General features: G+C 45.7%; 1 protein-coding gene across 1 annotated transcript in view; it reads right to left on the reverse strand.

The window, feature by feature from the left end:
* Positions 1-13,267: 13,267 nt before the first annotated feature.
* The window catches only part of LOC311362146 (phospholipid phosphatase 2-like), a 10,898-nt gene continuing 5,200 nt past the window's right edge, over positions 13,268-18,965 (reverse strand). Inside the window, exons 3-7 of the mRNA XM_084481960.1 lie at positions 16,229-16,380; positions 15,558-15,820; positions 15,219-15,276; positions 14,649-14,825; positions 13,268-14,304 (exon numbers count right to left, since the gene is read on the reverse strand). Of these exons, the coding sequence (XP_084338086.1) occupies positions 14,149-14,304; positions 14,649-14,825; positions 15,219-15,276; positions 15,558-15,820; positions 16,229-16,380 (806 nt within the window). The 3' untranslated portion in view covers positions 13,268-14,148. The remainder of the gene's footprint in view (positions 14,305-14,648; positions 14,826-15,218; positions 15,277-15,557; positions 15,821-16,228; positions 16,381-18,965) is intronic.

Raw genomic sequence — 18,965 nt, forward strand, 5'->3', positions numbered from 1 at the left:
TCTTTACCCCACCGACACCCACCAAACGAAACGGACTGAAGATGAACCATCTCTGAATGCAAACATTCAGAATGTATTCAGAATGTTTTATACGCTATATAGTGTAAGAAGTAAAGATATTAAAGATTGTCTAATACAAAATGTATACTTTTACCGTAATATTTGAGATGTTTTAATGGCTCTTCCCTGATTTCACTGTTGATATTTTAATATGAATATTGAATATGAATTTTCCTGTTGGAGGATCTTCCAGAGAGTCTGTTGTTTAAATGTTGTACAAATTATTGCGTACTGCTAGGATTTGAATGCAAACATTCAGAATGTATTATAAGTTATAGTCTAAGAAGTAACCAAAGTTATTCTTATATTGCTAACGTCTGATTCATTTTTTATGAAAGAGAAAACTCTTTAATTGATAAACAAAATCATACGTGTATGGTCTTTTTTCCCTTGGGCATTAGTCATCAGTCAGACTTTTAACAATAGACACAGTCTGATCATGACACCTAAGTAGGCTACGAGAAGGGTTCATTTGATGTTTAGGGGAAATATTTATAGTCTAGATTAAAATAAATAACCAAGAAGTTGTAATTTTTAGCCAATGTCTCAATAAGTAATCGTAGGCTACACGGCGAGGGCTACCGGAGAAGGTGAACGCGGCTCCACTGATAGGCGATCAGGGCTCCAGAGTGCGACCTATTAGGTCGCATATGCGACCTAATTTCTTAAGGTGTGAGTTAAAATTTAATGAGGTCGCTCCGGTGCTACTTGCAGGAGGACGAGCAGATATGAAGCGGTCGATAGTAGATTATTTTAAGAAGAAAAATGTCTCGGAGGAGGAAACAAATGAGGCTGTTGTTGGTGCTGGAGAAGGGTTAGCAGAGGAAGCAAAAATAATCTCAGATTCTTATTCTGAAGAGGACAGTGACAGGTTGGTGAAAGAGGCGGGGGGCAGTGGGGAGAAAAAAAAAAGTATTGTTTTCAACAAAAATGGCTGGTGCAGTTCCCGTGGTTGCGTTATGAGGGACAAACCATGGTGTGTGTACTGCAGGACATGTGGCCTGTCCGTTGCAGGCAAAACACATTTTGTAAATGGGTCTACACAATTCAAAGTTCAGTCATTAAAATTACACAATGAAAGCCAAAAGCACAAGACGTGCAGGGACCGCTGCATCACATGAAGCTCCAGTCTCTCCCCACCTCATTTAATCGGATAGATGAGACCAATCGCTCGGCGGAGAATGAACAAATGATCATCAAGTTTAACACCGCCTACAACATCGCTAAAGAGGAACTCCCGTTCACAAAATGATGAAGAATAACGGACTGAACGTCAACCCCACATATTCCAACGACACTGTGTGTGCACAATTTGTGGGAGTTATAGCAGACACACTCAAGGGAAAGACCGCTGACAAAGTCGCATCCGCCCCCTACCTCTCGTTCATGCTTGACGGTTCCACTGACAAATCCACCAAAGAGTGCGAGATTATATATGCCCGTATCGTTGAAGATGGAAAACCAATATTCTTATTGGCCATATTGTGGTTGAACATGGCCATGCAGAAGGTAAGGAGTGTGTCTCATATAGCCAAATGATAATAACTATATGGAAAAATGCTCTATAGGTTAATTATAATTTCCGCTAGAATTAAATTATTTAATGCCATCATGCCCAGGTATCTTATAAAAACACACAGAAGTGTGTGTGTGTGTGTGTGTGTGTGTGTGTGTGTGTGTGTGTGTGTGTGTGTGTGTGTGTGTGTGTGTGTGTGTGTGTGTGTGTGTGTGTGTGTGTGTGTGTGTGTGTGTGTGTGTGTGTAAATATAAATATTCCATGTTATGTGCTTAATTTAAGGCGTTTATCTATCTTTATTCTTTATCTATTTATTTGTCAATCTTTCATAAACATAAGGTCATGTATTAATAACACGCTTTACAAAGAAAAATATGGTGCTACCTAATTTGTTTTGGTGCTACTAAATGAAAAGCTAGGTGGCACCAGTGCTACCTGTCAAAAAGTTAGTCTCGAGCCCTGTAGGTGATGTAGGCATAATTGTCTGTCTTCTCGAGACGTTCAACGTGATATATTTGTAAAAGCGTTTATATTTTAGCAAAGTTTGAGAAACCTTTTAACATTCACAAACAGTTTATGATGATAATGAGCGATTTGTTGCAACATCCCATCTTCGTTCCATTGGCAGACGTTGTACAGTGAGCTGACTTGGGTCTACAAGATGGCACCCATGATTTCAGTTGGCAGAACTCTCTCTATATACGGCTCTGCCCAGGGCTATGTGATGCACCCGCTGCAGAGCAGCAATCACACCTCCATCATCAAATTTGCTGCTGCAATGGGTTGGTGCACTTGATCAGCAGAAACAACAATCAAATGGGCCTATACCTAAAAAGGAGCCCTATGAATTATAAGCCATTTAAAAATTTTCACTTTGAGGTTTTCTAACATTAAGTCGAGTTCCCCTAGCCTCCCTATGGTCCCCCAGTAGCTAAAAATTGCGTTAGGTGTAAACCGAGAAGTAGCTATCTTGCGCCGTCTTTGAAAAAAGGATCGCTGAAACGCTTTGATTTGGCTTCCGGCCCCATATGACGTCATATGGGGCCATGTTACCTCCCCTTTCTCTGCTTGGCCGCCCAAAGAATTTGGCCCGCCAATGAGACAATGAGCTAGGACCGTGCGAGCGCCACATGTGTGTGTGTGAATACACACTGTAACGCAAGTGTTCTTTGTTATTTGGATAACCGTTCCGCTGTTGGTGTAAAGGCCCATTCACACCCTACGGTAAATACGGATACGGACGCTTTTGTCTGGTCCTGGAGGTCGTCCGTCAGTGGGTCCGTCGCCTCTGAGCTTACGAATCTGGAGTGCTCCGGACAAACCGGAGCACTACCACCGGAGATCGAGGCGGCAGTAGAGGCAGAAGTCCCAACCACGAGAGTAGTAGGCCTATAATAACTGATATGTATATATATTTTGTATTTAACGTTTTATACTTATATTATACTATATACTTGACCTTATAATTTTATTGTACACCTGCTTTGGCAATGCAAATGTATATTTTTTATGCCAATAAAACTTCTTTGAATTTAAATTTTGAGCAGAGAATCTGCAGGTTGGTGAGGGGTGCCACATGCCACCTCCACGTACACTTTGTGCCGGATGACACAGAGCATAATCATCTCCTCTACAGATACCATGTTTGCGATTGTCGATGCCGGTCATTTTATACACGACAGTCACTGCCCTCTAGAGGTTGTTTTGCGTAACATCCATAACACTGAAACCGGACGGAGGTATGAAGGGTAGTCCCGGAGACAACGTTTAGTACGGACGGACAAATTTCGTCCGGATCCAGAGGTATGAGGCGGCCTTCATGGCGCATAACATGCAACACAATAACGCAAGCTTGCATGTAGCTCCCATTTGGTGAAAAGACTAGACTGCGTCGGGTTGGTTGAGAAGGAATTGGGAACCGCGACATGGAGGAAAAAAGGATTGTTTCCTAGGATTGTCAGTCGGAGCCCCGCTGTAGCGGGCAGTGGGGCTGGGCGGGCAGCCCCGGGGTTGGCCAGCGTTCAGCAGGTAGCCCCGGGGGTGGCCAGCGGGCAGCGGGGCTCAGACGGACCGCTGCCGTGGCAGCAGGGCTGGGCGGGCAGCCCCGGGGGCGGCCAGCGTTCCGCGGGGCTCCGACGGACAATCCTGGGCAACAATCCTTTTCTCCTCCATGTCGCGGTTCCCAATTCCTTCTCAACCAACCCGACGCAGACAACCCCGGGCAACAATCACGGGCAACAATCCCCTTCTCCTCCATTTCATTTCTCCGTTGAGTCTGTAGCCTACTTAATATTGACGTGGAAGTGGAAGAACCAGAGGCATCTGAGAACCCGTCGCAGTCTTTTGAGATTCATAATATCATACGGAGGCGCAAACAGCTTTTGACCATGATAATATATATTATATAGATATCTAAATATAATATGATATTATTTAGATATAGAGCTCCAGGACTCCCGCCGGAGCACCCGGAGTGTTCAGTGTTCCACTGTAAACACTAGCGCATGGTACCGTGGCTGCAAGCTGCTCAGGGCCACTCCCCCACCCTCCACCTTGACCCACCTCTAAAAACGGCACGTTTGTGGAGAGCTCATTGTGGGACTGGCTTGTAGTGGCTGTAACTCTGCACCAAGGCTGAATTTCTTAAACGTCTTCAAGTACTGTATTAGGGGCCCACTAACACCTTTATTAAAGCATCCATAAAATAGCATGCCATGGGACCTTTAAACAAATAACATTTCCTAGCATTCAGCTAATATCTCCTCATGATCCAATAGCTATGCGACCCCTGAGGGTGTTGTAAAAAAACTCTGGTCTTCTCAGCAGCACGTAGGCTGAAAACTATGTAAACTACACTACCGTAATTTCCCGCATATAGGCCGCATCGTGGACAAACCACAAGCCTTTAATTTATTTATTAAAAAAACAATTGTGTGCATGAGAACGGTGAGAGCACATCAAACGCGCGTAGCAGCTCGGACCCGTCTTTCTTTACTGTCTCCGAGTGTGTGTCGCTGTTAAACACCTGACAATGAGCTAGTTTACCATGATAAGACCGCCATATGAATCTGGAAAAAATGAATAAAGACAGGATTTGGTCTCCTATATTTCCTATGCAGGATAACTCATGTGTTTCCATTGAAAACAAGAAAATTCAAAGTGATCCTAAACTTTAAACCTACTCTACGTTCTGTTGGGCAAAAGCATCAACCAAGAAATTTAAACAAATAATACAAACTGAACTTCCACCATCATGCATAGCGCACATTTAAACAGATAAAAGAGCAAAGAGGAGCCAGCTCAATAAAAGCATCTTCCCTCATGGTATAATCTATCTATCTATAATCTATGGTATAATTCACCCCTGTGAGATGCGTGCCAGCTCACCAGCATAACCTGCAATGGTTCCAACCAACCAAGGAAATGGTTCCAACCCAATGTAGAAGAGTATATCACCCTTGTAGTTATGTGGCCCAGAACATTTGACTCGGACTGTAAGAAAAATAATAGCTTGTAGCCTGTAGAGGCCTAGACCTAATCACTAGTATCAAAAGAATGACCTGACAGGTGGTGAGTGATATGGCTGTGATCTAGCCCCCTAGTTCTAGCCAAAGCAGGTAGCCTCGGTCTAACATCTGCCGACAACAACCTGTATATCAAAGCAGCATCTTCCTCATGGTATAATCTGAAACCCCTGTCAAATGTGCTAGAGGGACTCGCTTCACAACCAATAAGCTTTTATATAAGACAGGCAATTAACTTCCCTTCCCTCTCTCAAGCAGTCCGAGGGCGAAACAGAAATAAACGTTCTTATTTTCTAGTATTTTCAATTACAGTATCTTCATTTTACAATTGTATCTCTATGCTTGTAAAATTTATATTAATGACAATTAATACTTACAAGACACTGCTTGAAAAGTAGATTAGGATCTTCACGCAGGAACACAGGAAGTCCTTTCATGGCTGCTTCCTTGCCGTGTCTGACGATGTTGGTGGTCTCAAAGAAAAAAAGAAAAAACAGAAAGATAGCTCTAATAATAGCAAGACTAATTGTAATTCAACAGATTGAATTTCATCTGGGCAAAAGTATTGTTTGGTACTGTACTGTGCACACACCTCGTCATCAAGTTTTCTCAGTATCTCCTTCAGATCCTTGCCAAACTCTGTTTTTCGTACAAACTCAGCAGTAGGGGCGCATATTTTTCTACAGCAGCTCTGAATGTTCCGAGTAGATCTTTGTTTGTAATACAGAAAAACTCCTCACAAATCTGTAAAATGCAGGAAAAAACTAATATGTACAGAGGAATAGTAAGTAAATTGGGAGAATTTGCAATCTGTCAAAAATTGTCTATAGCCACTATCATTTTTAAAAGCATTTACAGCCTCTCCAGGTTGTAGTGGGTGCCTGCTTGCGTGAATGAACGTGCGTGCACGTGTGTTCGTGCGTGTGTGTCGTCGCTTATTCGCTTCAAATACTTTCTTTTCTTTTCAAAACTTGGGAATTAATGCGGCGCGGTAAATAAAGTATTTAAAGCGAATAATGGACGCTGTTTTTGTTGTTTATTTGGTTTTGAACGAATAGTTTTGGACGCATGCATCGGCTTTGAGTTTGTTACTTTGAAATCACACACACACACACACACACCAACCTGCCCGAGTGATGCCGCAGCGCGTTGACTAGTCCGTTCTGAGGCGTCCATAGGCTTTATGGTTTGTGTGTTTGAAAGCCGTGACACTCCTTTACCAGTTGGCCTGAAATACTCGACTTGATTCGGAGGACTCACCTGCCTCAGCCATTTTTCATATCAAAGCAGTGAAGGCGGGGGGAAGGGGGAAGAAAGAGGATAGCAGATTAACCAGCAGGGCGCGCACAGCGCACAGACTTGTGCGGAGGTGAACTTACAGTGAGCCGTTTGACGGGAGAACAAAAATAAATAGGCGGTCGACTGACCGCGGCACTAGTCTCAATGTGCTACGACCAACAACTCTGGTGGTCTGATCACGTGCTAAGTGCATGATGCCTGTAGTGCTAAGGCGAACTCACCGACGAGAAACGGTGTCAATTTCCAATGGCTAGTGTAGCCCAGGGGTCCAAACTTTTCACCTACCATAATCTAAGATCCGAATCATCAAGCTGGGGCTAATATTCAGATCTTAGCTCCGCCGCCGGGGGGCTTCGCGGTCTGGGTTCCGCCGCCGGCCATAGGCCCGGTCAGGAATCTAGCTAAGATCTGCTAAGAGCTGAATGGCCCGGTGGTTGGGGACCGCTGGACTGTAGCCTATCTATGGGCAATTAAAATGCATGAAAAGGCCATGCTGTATGGATAACGCGAACACATTGGGTACCTACATCTAATAGAAAAGTATTCATCGAACCGCAGGCCTTGACTAGGCTAGTCTACATAAAAAAGACGTGTGCAACTAGCCTAGCTAAACACCGAATTGTGTTCTCATTTAGGAATGAGGAGTTGACGTCACGGCACAGTAAGCCGTGTAAGCCCCCCCCTTTCCGCCATGTTGGTAGGTACGCCCCTCCGAGTGCAGCTGAGCTTTGCGTTATTGTTGACACGGTAGCTGCTAGCAGAGGAGGTTGTTGAAATTCTTTACTGTTTTAACAATGCCTGGAAGCAACTGCTGCGTTAAAAACTGCTCCAATGCCTCACACGATCGCCGAGGAAACCGTAAGAACAGTGGGCTACAGTTTTTTAGGTTCCCTAAATGGAGAACGCACTTAGGAGAGCAAGTATCCGACATCACGAGGAGACGTCGGATTTCTTGGGTGGCTGCAATCAGAAGAAAGGACCTTATTTTAGATAACATTCCCCAGTCGATAAGAGTGTGTTCTCTGCATTTTCACTCAGGTACATTCTCTAAAAATGTCTTTAAATTTGTTTATGTTGTCGTCTCTTAAAGCCACGAAGTGTACCTTATGTTGGTGCGAACCCTGAAGTGCATCTGAAGTTTTCTAGCAGCTAGCTAGCTACCTAACAAACTGTTGCTTCTTAGAAAATGCTCGATGGCCCAACCATTAATGTTGTTTTAAACAAAACTAGTTGAGATTCAGTTCACGACATTAGTGTTTCCCATGATTGTTTTGAGCTTAACTAACACATTTTCTGTAAAAGCTTAAAGCATTGATTACATTGCATTAAAGCATTGATTGAAGCATTGATTGTACATTGTACATTGCATTAAAGCATTGATTGTAATTAAAGCATTGATTACATTGAGTTTTCATAATCTAATTATTCTGTTCTAGGTAAACCATCATATGAGATGGTGGAGAACCACCCTGACTGGACACCATCTTTGCGGTTAGGCCACAGTGATGTCAAGCCAACAGATGGAGCGAGATATCAGCGGCATGTAATGCGCAGCAGGACCCAGCGCCAGGAGCAAGTGCCACCGCTGGCAGAGCATCAGGAGCAGCAGCCTCCATCCCCGACAGAGGAGCAGCGGCCTCCATCCCCGACACAGGAGCAGCGGCCTCCATCCCCGACAGAGGAGCAGCGGCCGCCATCCCCAGCACAGGAGCAGCGGCCGCCATCCCCGACAGAGGAGCAGCGGCCGCCATCCCAGACAGAGGAGCAGCAGCCTCCATCCCCAGCACAGGACCAGCGACCGCCATCCTCAGCACAGGACCTGGAATGTGGACTGCACATCTAGAGGAGATGTAATCAACAGTCTTTTGGAGGAAAACAGAAAGCTGAAGGAGGAGCTTGATGAGTACCGGATGAATGAGAACTTTCTGAGTGGTGATGATAACATAGTGAAGTATTACACAGGAAGTGCAAGCTATGTAATGTTTCAGACACTTCTATGCAGTCTCACCCCATATCTGCCTCAAGGTAGGATGAAGAAACTCTCACCCTTCCAGCTTGTCCTGTTGACTCTAATGCGCCTCAGACTAGACCTGCCAGTAAAGCACATCAGCCATCTGTTTCAGGTACACAGGACAACAGTCAGTGATGCCTTTCACCATACCCTTGGAGTGATGTATGCACGGCTGTGTCCATTAGTGCACTGGCCAAGCAGAGACTGTTTATTGACGAGTATGCCACACCATCGGGAAAAATGTAGCCGCCATTGTGGATTGTTTCGAGGTGTTTATTGAAAAACCCTCAAATGTACTGGCAAGGGCACAGACTTTCTCTCAGTATAAACATGCATATACCATGAAGTACCTAATTACACCCTTACACCTAAAGGGTGTAATTTCTTTCATATCCCAAGGGTGGGGTGGGCGCACAAGTGACAAACGTATAACAGAGCAAAGTGGTTTCCTCAACAAACTGTTGCCAGGTGACATTGTGCTGGCAGATAGGGGCTTTAATATCAGGGAAAGTGTGGGTATGATGTGTGCTGAAGTTAAGGTACCTACGTTCACAAGGGGTCGTGCACAGCTGGATGCGAAAGATGTGGAGGAGACTAGGGCCATAGCACATCATTCATGTTGAGAGGGTGATTGGTGTTGTGCGCAACAAATTTAAATTCTTACACTCCACTGTACCTGTGAACATGCTCATCAAATGTGAGGGTGAAAACCTAATGCCGTTGGATAAGATTGTCACTGTTTGCTGTGCCTTAACAAATATGTGTAAAGTGTTGTTTGAGTGCCTCCTTACTGTTTCGTGTTGAAATAAATTCTTGAAACATGATATGGCGTAACATTATTTATTGAGAACTGTTAGAATAGAAATAGAACTATAAATTGAATAAATAGAAATTGACAGTGCAACATTTCGAAAGGTTGAAACAGTAAACAGTGCAAAAGAACAATGTGCATTTAAAAATAAACATTTAAAAATAGCAATGAAGAAATCAAAAAGAAATGTGCATGGATGTACAATTCCTTGGCCTCTTCACCACGGTCTGTGGCTGTAGTTCACGAAGCACACTGGGGCCAGGTGATGCTTGGGAGGTAGGTGGTATCGAGAAATATTGCACCGCAAGTTCAGGGAGAGCCACCTTCACAAAGAAGTCCTGTGCCTTCTGAAGCCGTGCATTCCAAAATGTTTTGTCTGGAGCTATGCGCAGAATCACACAGTCCTTCAATGTCCACACTACAAAGTCACAGTAGGCACTCTCTGTTACAAACAGTTGGGTCTGGACCTGGGTGTAGTACTGGTGGTTCTTCTTGAGGTGCACCTGACCATCAACAGCATGCAGACAGAAGTTGCGGTCATCTGATGAGTACGCACCAAGGATTGTGCTGTCCTTGTACTTCGCGGGGCATTTCACTTCTATGCAGCCTTTCCCACAACAAGTGCAAGTAACAATGGCATCTGGCGATGCTCCTACCTGTGGGAAGGCCGGGTTGACAAAAAACCCACAAGTATCCACTTGTGCCTGCCTCGCTGTCTCCTCATGTTTGATGCCCCAACTGGTGGCTGCTGTTCCCGGCCCACGTGTAGGATAACAAACCCTCTTTATGGTGGAGGGTGCTGGTGAACTAATGTCTGTTGCATAAACACAATGCATTGAAGAGGCTGTGATTCTTCCAGCCCGTGCAGCAAACCAAAGTGATGAGTTGTGCTGTCCCTGCGTCCTTCTCTCTATCTGCACTGCCTGTTCCTCAGACACATCAGCAATGCTCCCTATGGTCTGGCAGTGCTTCTGCAGCGCAGGCAAGTCACTCCTATCAAGGCCGCTTCCATTAGCCAGAGACTGTAAGCTGCGGATGGGCCGAATAGGGTCTCTGAACTCATCGCAGTATTCGGGTAGCACACTCAAAATTGCTGATCTTGTCCCTGTCGTGCTGATTTCCCGGTAGAATACTGCTAGCTCTTCCGGTGTTGGTGTCGGTGTGTCATTGGCTGTTTTGGCTGGACGTGTTCTCAGCGCAGGACTATTGTGGGTCTCACCGTCTATTCGTCTGTTCAGAGACCTCCGTGTAGCTGCAGCAGATATGAAATTGATGCGTTGGCCAACCTCTGGCAGGACCTTGTTGATGCTGCTTGGCAGCTTCCAGTAGGCCGGTTCGTCTGTGACTGTGGCCTTCTCCTTTAACCGTACACAGGCATCGACCATAAACAGCAGGGCTCCGACATGGGTGCACGACTCCGCTACACCAGCCATGCATGTACAGTGGGCCGAACACACTTGCCCCGATGGTGTGAGGATGACCCATGGGGTGAGTGGAGGCTCGCAGAGCCGTCGTGAATGCATGACCTGTTAGATACAAGAGGTAAATAAATTAGAGAAACAGTAAAAAGCCTTGAAGACAAGGGACACATTTTATTTCAAGTTACAGCCTAGTCTAGACCCCCATTTCCATTTGTATGCAGCTTTCCAAATTTACATCACACCGTTAATGGCTTGCTTTAGTCTAACCAGACCATTAACTACCCTAGCCTAACCAGAACTGGTTTGTCTACTTCGAAGCCCCCAACACACAATGCCTAGTATGTTTCATTGGGCTAAAATCAAATTAGCATAACAAGCTGAAAAACATGTGGGAAGTTAATCTAACGTTTGTGTGCATGGAACACCTCGTTACAATCTAGTGTTTACGAAACAATCGCGGTAAATTACTTTATCACTTTGGTCAACGCAATGTATTCACAACACATTAGTATTAGCATAAAACTCAAAAGGTGAAGCAACTTACCTTTGCCAGTACAACAGTGTTTTGAGCGTTTGGAGGCTTGTAGATGGCCAGGTCTTGCACCCAACCACAGCAGAATGTCTCATAGCTTTCTAGCGATTTACGGCTTTTAAATTCTTGCATCGTATATTGACTGATGCCCAAAACCAAGTAGTTCACTATGTCCATATATGTGCAAGGTGGTTAAAGGTCCAGGTCTCTGTCCCATTCTGCTGCAGGTAGCTCGTATGGGTCGACGTTGTTTAAGTCTGACAGCTTCTCCTCATACCTCTGGTAGTGAGTTTGTTCCTGTAAGGACCCTTTTCCTTCGCCTTATTCTTCTCCATTTATTTCTATCGTAATTTCTCCTGCGTCTATGTTTCCTCATCTGTCTGTATGCCGCTCTGACAACGTTTCTCCTGGCAACCGTGCTACCAGCATGGCGGATGGGCTCAAACCCCTCCCCTCCCCAAAAACCACGCGACTCCTCATTCTCAAATTGAGAATGAGGAGTCACGTGGTTCACACAACTTCACACACCGTGTTAAGTTATTTTTTCGTTTCGACAAGTAGCCGTGTAATAATGTAGCCTATAGAACGTCGCCGGTTATTATCTAAAATAAGCCCCTTAAGGGAGAAGACACCGCCGCTTCAAGTCGGGGTCCGGTTCGCCCTGCCGGGGCCTCACTGCAAATCGATGTTAAACTTGAACTTGCTTTCCCCCCCTTTAAGACCGTCTACTGCTTGGCACGCATTATTTTTGTGCAGCAGCTATGGACCTGTCTTTCTTTAGGCTTAGGCTACTGTCTCCGAGTGCGTGTCGCTGTTTAAAACCTGACGAGGTGTTCACCAATGAGCTAGTTTACCATAATAAGACCGCCATACAAAATGAATAAAGACAGCGAGGATGCAGGGAGTTCAGCAAGGCTACAGCTGAAGATCAAGGTAAATAGGTGCTGATATATTTTAAACGTCAGCATTAGAGGAATTGACATGTTCCCCGATGGACAAATTTAACGCACAACTGTGTGTTGCTGAGACTGCTTTGCTTTTTGCTACCTGTCTGTGTGCGCCGTGCGGGCTTTGCGCACCGTCAAGGGAAAGAGGCGGTGGTTTAAAAAAATATTTCAACCGCTTATTAAGTTCACTCGTTGCTTATAATGGTTTATTGTGTCCCAGAACACGATTGTCAGACTTATTTCGTGCTACACAGAACGAAATTCAATGTTTGTTTACATTCTTTACATTTTTATTTTCCTATCCCCAATTACATGAAACAAATCATAATTCATTATTTTATCATTCAGTTGAACCGATATCGGCTAGGCTACTGCACGGCTGGCTATAAGTACAAAAATAAAGAAAAATGTTGGCTGTATCAGACAAAAACTAAAAACGATCGTTAAAAAGTTAGAGTTGAGAGTCAGTCGTCGTCGCAACTGGGAAGCGATTTTAAAGTTTCAGGCGTTCCATTGCTATTTTCTTTGGGCAAGTTGGCACTCTCATTCCTCTGACGGAGGAATCCCAGCCCGCCTCCCCTCGGGGGGACAGGCTACGACACGATCACTCCTTCCGCGGCTCACGGAGCTGCAGAGTAGGGCTGGTATTGAGGCCCAAACCAGATGATCTACCTGCGCCACCGCCACAGGTTTTCCTCAGTCATAATGTCAGATCAATGTCAGTTCAATGTCTGAACTGCAGGCCTCTCTTTTTCAGAAAAAATGAAATAGTGGTTGTAACGGTGATGTCAGTAACACAGCAAGGCATTAAAAAAGTTAAAAAATACATCTTTATCACATCACCTTGGAAATAACAGCTGTGATGTTGAGGCGAAAAACATTGGTAATGCAGTGTTAGTTAGTCATTAAACATTTTAAAAATATTCGACTGATTTAGTGTAGTAAAAAAATTGTTGTAGATACTGCAGTGACATTTGATCGTTCGTAAAACATTATTTGATTAGACATTAACAGAGCATTGCGAGAAGTTTCGACAGAAAGATATATATATATATATATATATATATATATATATATATATATATATATATATATATATATATATTAAAAAAACAAAAAAACATTGAAACTAATTTGAAAGCTGAACATGTTTCTGTAATCTAGTATTGACAAATTAAACTTAAACAATAGACATTTGGAAAAACAAAAAGTTAGTATTATACATATGTGTGGTGGTGGGAGGTTAAATCAGTCAGATAATAACAAACCATCTCTTTGAAAAGGTTAAGCGATGGGGAACTGCGCTAGGGGACATATCCAGTGTACAAACTGTCCTCTGTAGAAGAAACTAAATATCTAAACACCATCTGTTGGCCAAAACAAGCAACAATAAAACACTTTCATATCGCATGGTTAGCTCCATTCAAGGACAAAGACTAATATCTAGTTGCCCTTTTTTATATCAACAGAACAAAAAAAGTGTATTGGCAGCCAGCAAATAAAGTCTCCAAGAGAGTTTGACTTAAAACGAAACACTATATAAATACCACACACACACACACACACACACACACACACACACACACACACACACACACACACACACACACACACACACACACACACACACACACACACACACACACACACACACACACACACACACACACACTTTGGCTCCACCAGGAGACGAGCACACAGGGTCTCCCATCATGAAGTTCAGGGGGTTAGTCTGTACGGCCTTTTTTCGACATAGTGGTCTGTTGTCTGTTGTGATTTTCATATTCATGTGATATAAGTGTTACAGTCGCCCGCATATCCTGCTCCACTTGTCTTCCCCCCACTCTCGTGTTTTTGAAATGGCGGCCCGTGTTAGTCAGAGAGTACAATGCGGTACAAAAAAACAACAACAAAACAACCTCAACCACAAAATGGCGTCGGAAGTTGGGCCGATGGAGGCAGCGGTGGGGACTGTGTGGTAGTCGTGGTGACGGTGCTGGAGGAGGAGGAGGAGGGGGTGGCGGTGCTCACACCGGTCCGGAGCAGGTGTAGCGGGTGTGGTTGCCGTGGGGGCCGTCGGGAGCCGGCGGGCTGGGCTTGCGCTCCATGTTCTGCTCCTCGGACACGTGGTGCTCCAGGGGGGGGGCGCAGCGCTGCTTGAAGAAGTCAGAGACGTAGCGCACCTGGGGGGTGGGGGGGGAGAGAGAGGGAAGGAGGGAGGGGAGAGAGGAAGGGAGGGGGAGAGAAAGAGAGGGAGAGAGAGAGAGAGGAAGGGAGGGACACAGAGAGAGGGAGAGAAAGGGAGGGAGAGAGGGAGGGGGAGAGAAAGGGAGAGAGGAAGGGGGGGGAGGCGAAATAGAGAGATCCAGATTGGTATTTCCACGTTGGCAACACGCGAAACAAATGAATACGACAGATTGAAAAAAAAATTAAAAAGTTGTGCGCGAGGGAGAGTCAGAGGTGGATTAGATAAGGGAGAGAAAGACGTACACACGTACACACGCGTACACACACACACAGGACTCACGGTGAGGCCGGCGATCAGAGCCCCCTGCAGGAGGCCCACCACCACGTCGCTCCAGTGGTGCTTGTAGTCGGAGACGCGGGTGTAGCCCACGAACAGGGAGAAGGCCACCAGGAAGAACTGGATGGTGGGCCGCACCAGACGGGTCCACTTGCCCTGCATCCGGGCCTGCACGTACAGCTGGACACACACAGTACACACACACACTTATCTACACACACACACAAACACATCTATCTATCTACACACCGAGTACACATCACACACACACACACACACACATACACACACACAATATCTATCTATACACACACACACACACACAAACCCACACTTACATACATACATCTATATATATACACACACACACACCAAGGACACATCACACACACTATATCTATATATACAGTATATATATACACACGCACACACACACACACCAAGGACACATCTCTCTCCCACACGCACAATATCTATATATATACACACATACATACAGAGTACACATCACACACACAATATCTATCTATATAGATAAGACTAGAGAGAGAACACACACACACAAATACTCACCGACAGGAAAAGCATGCAGTACATCCCAAAGGACGAATGGCCAGAGTAGAATGATAACCTGGAACCACAATACAAGGAGCATCATAATCCAGAACACACACACACACACACACACACACACACACACACACACACACACACACACACACACACACACACACACACACACACACACACACACACACACACACACACACACACACACACACACACACACACACACACACACAGCTAGACAGACAGAGAGGAAGAGAGTGACAAAAACAGACACAGAGACAGAGACACAGAGAGCCAGACACAGAGAGACAGAAAGACCGACAGAGAGACAGGTCGCCCCACCTGGACTCGGTCACGTTGCGGGACAGGCCCGTGCAGTTGATCACGGCCAAGTAGCCGTTGCAGTTCACCGGTGCGCACACAGACAGGAAGTTGGGTCTGGGCCGGCCGATGGTGAACTTGGCCATGTCCGTGAGCGACTGGCTGACGGCCGCGCCGAACAGGAAGGTGCCCACCACCTTGTAGAGCGCCGCCAGGTACTGGTTGAACGGGGAGTTGGAGTACAGACGCTTGGCGTACACCAGGTAGGCCTCGCCCGACATGATCTGGGGGCGGGGGGGGGCGTTTGGTAGGCAGAGAGAAACGCATTATGGACCACACACACACACACACACACACACACACACACACACACACACACACACACACACACACACACACACACACACACACACACACACACACACACACACACACACACACACACACACACACACAAGCATCGGACCACTATGATATAAATTAGAAATGGATGAATTACAGAAGTCTGATATACTTTCTTTTATAATTGTCGTTCAAATAAATATTTCTTGCATTTTAATAATTATTTTGCTAAAATGCCAAAACCTTTACTTCTTATGCTATGGTCGTTGACCGGGTGTCAGTCAGTGTGTGGGCGGGGCTTGTGATGACCATGGAGCAGGTGATGGGGTCAGTGTGTGGGCGGGGCTTACGATGACCATGGAGCAGGTGATGGTGACGGCAGCCATGGTGCCGTGGGAGATGGTGTCCTTCCTGTAGGGGTAGCTGATGCTGCTGTCGCTGCAGTCGATCCCCCGCTGGTACGGCCGGAACCTCAGAGTCAGGATGGCCGACGGCAGGGCCGCTGTGGAGGGAAGGGGCAGGGCGGGGCGGGGGGGGAGATGAAAGAGAAGAGAGAACTAAATCACTGGTTTTAAGGTTAGTTTTAGGGTAAGGGGTCATTTTAAAGGTAAGCATATAGAGCGCAACAGTGACCGCCCCCTTTTTTTAACTGCTCTGGTTCCGGAAGTAAATTTCCCATTCATTTTCTCCATTTACTTTTCGTATAAAACCGTTACAAAAAGAGTTTTAAGCCTGGACCCAAGCCAATCATTCGTCAAGGTAGTCATATCCCTAAAACATTTGTGAAGCAAAACAAAATTTGGAAAATGGAATAAAAAGCAAAAAAGGTACAAGACTGTATTCTTTGTTTTAACCAGTGAAGGAACTAGTCATTCCATAAACCATTGCAATCTTTTTCGCAATGGTTACAACCTAATAGTTGAGCGCGTTTCTTATAACCTTTGTCATTATTATATTGTTAATAAAAGTTGTGTCACATATAATATTGTGTGTGTGTAAGGTCTCATCCTATTTGCATTACCACAGGTTAAAGTTATAAATCAATCTACATTGCATTTCCTGTCACATAAATGTTAAGCACAGGACATGTGAACACGACAGCCCGGTCTGAAGGGCGCTCGAGTGAAGTGACAGGGGAGAGGAGGAAATTAATCCTCTTTGAGCAGCAACAACGGAAGCACGGCCCGTTTATTTTTTACCCAAGATCCGGAAACAAATGTCGAGTGGAAGGTTACAGCGAAGCGAGCCGCCATTCAGCCCGCTAGCCACTGAGCGACCGCGACTGTTTCCCGCCAATGAGGAATTTCAGTTCCGCCAAACAACTCCATCTTCCTCATCGAGCCGGCAGTTGACTCTCGGGCCACGACGGGGACGCCGCGACGCGCCAGGAAGTGGCTAAGAATACACACACACACACAGACATGCTAATCTGGTGGTCTGGAGGCGAGACCTTTGTGTGTTCGTACAATACGTGCAGACGCTGATATCAGTCATCGTACGACTGAATTCGGACATTGTTCTAAAGAGGACCTCGGTAACCATGGGAACATGGCCCTGTTGGACCAACCGGGACAGAAAGCGTTTCTTCTTGTTGTTACACATTCTAAGAAAGTGAATTTACGTTCTGCCCAAGATTTTATTAGGCTCATCTAGTGTTCTTTTTTATTCTTTCTTTCTTTCTTTATTATTCTCTACAAACTTTGGGACCCTACTCCTTCCACAATTTATCCCAGAGAGACTCCATTCCAATTTTAAAACATTCAGATTAGCTTGGAATCTCGCTTCTATTCCGATATTTTTTATATTTTAAACTTTTGAGGATATTCTACTTTTAAAATATATTTTTTTTTACAATGGAAGTCAAAGGGAGGACGGCAAAGCCGGTAGGACACCAAAAAGCTGCCTCCTGATAGGACACCAGGAGAGTGAAGCTGCCTCCTGATAGGACACCAGGAGAGTGAAGCTGCCTCCTGATAGGACACCAGGAGAGTGAAGCTGCCTCCTGATAGGACACCAGGAGAGTGAAGCTGCCTCCTGATAGGACACCAGGAGAGTGAAGCTGCCTCCTGATAGGACACAAGGAGGACATAAAGCTGCCTCCTGATAGGACACCAGGAGGACATAAAGCTGCCTCCTGATAGGACACCAGGAGAGTGAAGCTGCCTCCTGATAGGACACAAGGAGGACATAAAGCTGCCTCCTGATAGGACACCAGGAGAGTGAAGCTGCCTCCTGATAGGACACCAGGAGAGTGAAGCTGCCTCCTGATAGGACACCAGGAGAGTGAAGCTGCCTCCTGATAGGACACAAGGAGGACATAAAGCTGCCTCCTGATAGGACACCAGGAGGACATAAAGCTGCCTCCTGATAGGACACAAGGAGGACATAAAGCTGCCTCCTGATAGGACACCAGGAGAGTGAAGCTGCCTCCTGATAGGACACAAGGAGGACATAAAGCTGCCTCCTGATAGGACACCAGGAGAGTGAAGCTGCCTCCTGATAGGACACCAGGAGGACATAAAGCTGCCTCCTGATAGGACACCAGGAGAGTGAAGCTGCCTCCTGATAGGACACAAGGAGGACATAAAGCTGCCTCCTGATAGGACACCAGGAGAGTGAAGCTGCCTCCTGATAGGACACCAGGAGAGTGAAGCTGCCTCCTGATAGGACACAAGGAGAGTGAAGCTGCCTCCTGATAGGACACCAGGAGTGAAGCTGCCTCCTGATCCTCTGGCCTCAGGACCTTTACTCCATCGCCTTCCTGTTTTCAAGAGCCTCACGTCAAGCATGGCATGCTCATTTGAGAAATGGGTGGTGTGTGTGTGTGTGTGTGTGTGTGTGTGTGTGTGTGTGTGTGTGTGTGTGTGTGTGTGTGTGTGTGTGTGTGTGTGTGTGTGTGTGTGTGTGTGTGTGTGTGTGTGTGTGTTCCATTACTGGATGTTGTTGCCCTCCTGCTCCACCTTCCAGCGCACCACCTGGTTGTTCCCACCCCTGGGTGGAGGTGATGGAGTGGGTATTTGTTCTGCAGGGATAACGTGGAGATAAGCCCCTCGGGCCTAACACAACACACACACACACACACACACA

This window comes from Micromesistius poutassou (genome assembly GCF_964030765.1).
Source record: "Micromesistius poutassou genome assembly, chromosome: 17".
NCBI classification, from domain to species: domain Eukaryota; kingdom Metazoa; phylum Chordata; class Actinopteri; order Gadiformes; family Gadidae; genus Micromesistius; species Micromesistius poutassou.